This window comes from Limanda limanda, chromosome 10 (genome assembly GCF_963576545.1).
Source record: "Limanda limanda chromosome 10, fLimLim1.1, whole genome shotgun sequence".
NCBI lineage: Eukaryota > Metazoa > Chordata > Actinopteri > Pleuronectiformes > Pleuronectidae > Limanda > Limanda limanda.
In genome coordinates, this window is record NC_083645.1 from 18,664,027 (window position 1) to 18,668,187 (window position 4,161).

At 48.5% G+C, this 4,161-nt stretch overlaps 1 protein-coding gene across 1 annotated transcript; it reads right to left on the minus strand.

The window, feature by feature from the left end:
* Positions 1–391: 391 nt before the first annotated feature.
* zic6 (zic family member 6) lies at positions 392–3,758 on the minus strand. The gene is made up of 2 exons (XM_061080278.1): positions 2,798–3,758; positions 392–996 (listed from the first exon to the last, which is right to left on the minus strand). The coding sequence occupies exons 1-2, from the start codon at positions 3,756–3,758 to the stop codon at positions 392–394; spliced, it is 1,566 nt and encodes a 521-aa protein (XP_060936261.1).
* Between the last annotated feature and the right edge of the window lie 403 nt (positions 3,759–4,161).

A 4,161-nucleotide genomic window follows, 5' to 3' on the forward strand; every position in this document is an offset into this window, starting at 1 on the left:
CAGGGTTACATTCAGCAACACGTCTCCCATTCCACCTCCCAGTAGAAGTTCAGGCAGGTTTTCCCGTTAAATCCTTTGTCATTTTTTTTTGGAAAAATATCACTCAAGATAGATAGATTTAATACTTAATGCAACACAGCGAACAATTACGCACGTTGTAAAAGTTCCTATAAGCCACTTTGGGGTTGGGATGGGTGGGGGGGTAAGCACACTCCAACCAGACAGGCCTCACGACAACAAGTAAAGCTCGCCACATTTCAATATGATGACTCAGGACGTGTCACAGGATATTTGATACAACGGTCACACAGGTACAGAGGGACAGGGACACGCAGGTTAGAAGATGGATTCAGAAAGAGTGTGGTTGGTCCGCATGGGTCCCGACAGGAGCTCAGAGAGTCGGGATGTTGTTGCACTGCTTCGGTGGGAAGGAGTCCACGCCGCTGTGACATGTGTACCATCCATTCACAATACTCTTCTGGAAGGGAGAGGTGGAGGAGAAAGTCCTGGGGTTCTGCGCGAAAGTGTGCGCCGTCTGTCCGCAGGGGAACTGGGAGGACTGGGACCTGTAGCCGCTCCTCTGCAGCAGCAGCGGCTCCAGCAGGGGCTGCGACCTGTGCGTGGAGTAGTCAAAACTGCTGTCAAACGTGTGATGGAAACGTGACCTCGGGGTCGACTGGTCTCGACTCTCCGGGGACATGGGCACGTCCTGGGTGGAGGATGGGGGGTGACAGGGGCTGAGCTGCGCTCCGTCCGGGACGCGGGTGGACTCGGCCTCCGCGTCCCCGGGACTCGCGTCCTCGCCTTTGACCTTGATGGAGTGCAGCTTCATGTGCTTGCGCAGGGAGCTCGGGTGGGTGTAGCACTTGTCGCAGCCGGTGACCTTGCAAATGTAGGGCTTGTCGCTGGAGTGGACGTGAGAGTGCTTCTTCCGGTCGCTGCTGTTCGCAAACCTCCGGCTGCAGCCCTCGAACTCGCATTTAAAAGGTTTTTCACCTAAACGTGCAGAGAGAGAAATGACGACGGGTTACGGGTATGCTCACAGGCCCGTGCAAGGCTCTCCATGTTCTGAAAGCAGGCCTGTGTCAACCTGTGACACTGTGGAGTAACAATGCATGAAAAAATTACACTACACCCCCCAAATAATACACATGCATGCTGCACTGCACTCTGTCAAATAACTGTGTCATCTCCATCTTTCTACCGGTGACTCTGCAAACACAGAGCAAGCTTCAGCCGTTTCTAAAACTGTTTAAAACACAATTTCTTGCATTATATTGTTATTTTTGTGCAAAATAAAACCACGAGTTATTCAAATACTGAGTTCAGATGAGTTGCTGAAACTTTGCTGCAGCTCTGATCGCAACAAGTGACTCTCTCTCTCTCTCTGCAGACTGAACCAACGAGGCTGCAGCCACAGTTGAACGTGCATTGAGATTATGATGAAGCTGCCACAGCAAATGCAAAGATTTGTGAATAAGTGAATTATGACCATCACGATGCTAATTGATCTTCTGGCACACACACGCAAAAAAACTGCCTACAGCTGCACGTCTTTCCCTCACACACACACACACAGACACACACACACTCGATCAGTAAAAGCGTGGCACATAAATAAAACTTTAATAGTGTCGATTAAATCATCTTTTACAGGCCTGCGTGTTAATGGGTGTCAGTGTTTCAGAATAAATAAAAAAAAACGTTAATAAATGTTTTTTCTGACATAAATTATGTCTAATTAACACACTACGCATGTGCAGTTGTGAAATAACATGTCATTAATTGATCCTTCTCCGTCTCTCTTCTCGCTGAATTCATTAGTAAAACAATTTACACCACAAGCAAATGGTGGCGCCTGATGAATATAATTTTATCGTGCGGGCCTTTTTATTTCTGAGGACCACTCACTTCATTTGATAATTAGATTTTTAATTTCACTGTGTGCAAGGCAGCAGGAGAGATCAGGATTTTCCTCCAAAACATTTGAGGTGTGTGAAAAACCAAGAAGAAGACTGCACAGTAAATTAATATTATCAGCTTATTAACTTACATCAGTGTTGCACAGAGGGGGGGAGCCTAAATAAAATCACAATCTTCTGCCATATTTTGACATGACTGCTTCCTGACAAGTAGGCTAACAGGCTATCATAAGATATGATAAGGCCATAAATAAATTACCCCCCATGGAATGTGACTCATTTTTATTTACACTGATACTCGTTTCCCTTTGCTGACTCTGGCCAACACATTTGTATTTATTTCATGCCACAGGCCCACATCAGTGTGCTGTGTGCAGTGCTGCTGAGCACATGCAGGGGATGAGTCCCTGGGAGGCACATGCAGCGTAACGGCTACGTCACAGCTCTCCGGTGTCCCGGGATTTATTTAATAATTTCACTGAATGAAGTGGGAGAGGCACCCAAACCTCCAGGCCTGCTCACTGAGGTGGCTCCCTACTCTGCTGCTCAGCTGTTGTTCCTGCACGAAACCTCACTATGGGGTTCTCTCCTGCAAAACCAGATAAATAACAGAAAGCAGGGGAGGCAACATTTATCATAATAAAAATAAAAAAGAAGGCGTATAAAACCAGCGCCATGTAATTATAATATTAATATTTTTTGCTAAAATATAAGAATGATTTATTTAATTAAAATAAAATGAAATAAAACACTCTGCTAGGCTACTGCAATATTAATGAAAGCGTTAAAATGCTGACCACATTAGAACAAGTTGTTATTATCATTGCAGTGTTGTTATTTATTCTTTTTTATTATCATGATGATGATTAACTGACCTGTGTGGGTCCTCTTGTGGATCTTTAAATTCTCTGATCTGGCAAACACTTTCTCGCAGCCGTGGAAGGGGCACGGGAAGGGCTTCTCCCCTGTGTGCACTCTGACGTGGTTCACCAGCTTGTATTTGGCTTTGAACGGCTTCCTGTCCCGCACACAGTTCTCCCACTGACACACATACTCGGCGTGCTCGGGTCCTCCGACGTGCTCCACTGTCACATGGGTGACAAGTTCATACATGGTCCCGTAGGCTCTGGAGCAGGGCAGCTTGCCGGCCCCCTCATGGCCGTCAGTCCACTTGCACACCAGCTCCTGCTTCACTGTCTGCTTGGAGCACCTGAGGAACGCGTCGCCTCCTCCATGCTGGATGGCCATGTTCAGGGGCTTGTACAGACCCAGGAACTGGCTGACGAGCTGCTGCTGCTGGCTGCTGCCCTTGGGGCTGATGCCTTGCCCATAGGGGTGAGTCCGGGTGAGGAGGTCGCCAGGTAGACCATGAAGCATCATCTGGCTGCCGAGGTCTCTAGACGCGTCCGTGGAGGCGTGGGCCTGCTCCTGGTAAAAAAAAGCATGGCTCCTGTTGTCTCTGCAGCCATGGAAGTCGCGATACCTTCCAATCCCGCCATGTTGGTTCGCTCTTGATGCCAGTTGATCAGTGACGGGTGGCATGCCGGCTCCAGAGAAATTGGCTCCAATGAGAATGCCCCGAGGGCTGTGCTCTAACCGGTGGCTGGGGTATCCAGAGTCTGAGAAATTGGGCACCGAATGGTCAACATATGCACTGGACCTCGTCTCGGGGTAGTCTCGCAAATTGTGCGAGGGGCAGAGTTTTAAGGAACTGCCAGTGGGGTGTCCCATGCGCTCCCCTGCCAAAGGTGGCAGCACCACGCTGGGTTCAGTATTGCTCTCCCCGGGGTTGACGCAGGAGAGAGGGCAGCCACCAAACCTCTGAAGGCTTGACATGTTATGTTGTGAGTGTGGCGATGAGTTTGCAAAATCAACCAAATTCAGGAGACACCTCGAAATGCTCTCTCCATTTCCCCCCCTTGTTGTAAGCTACATCATCTGCATGTGAAATTCTTGGCCGTGAACTTCGCAGAAGTAGGCACCAGACTCGGTTTCGTTAAAGTTGATGTGAGTCCCATGCCGTTCACTTTGCCCTCTTGATTTGTGGCAATAACCGTGGTAGTAAAAATGCTTCGAAACAGGCCATGGTGCAATATAAAAGCACAGCAGGCAAACCTGCTTTTAAAAGGGGAGCTTTGGGATTGGTTGGAATGCGCTGTGATTGACAGGCGCTGGGTTTGTTTTAAAAGGGACACGCAGGCGTTCACCGCACGACTCCGTTTTCAAATATCGCAGAGAA

Coding starts and splice junctions, on each gene's coding strand:
- zic6 (XM_061080278.1), bottom strand. CDS start 3,758: ATGTCAAGCCTTCAGAGGTTTGGTGGCTGCCCTCTCTCCTGCGTCAAC. Junction 997..2,797: donor CCACAAGAGGACCCACACAG/GTCAGTTAATCA, acceptor CTGCACGTTTAG/GTGAAAAACCTTTTAAATGC.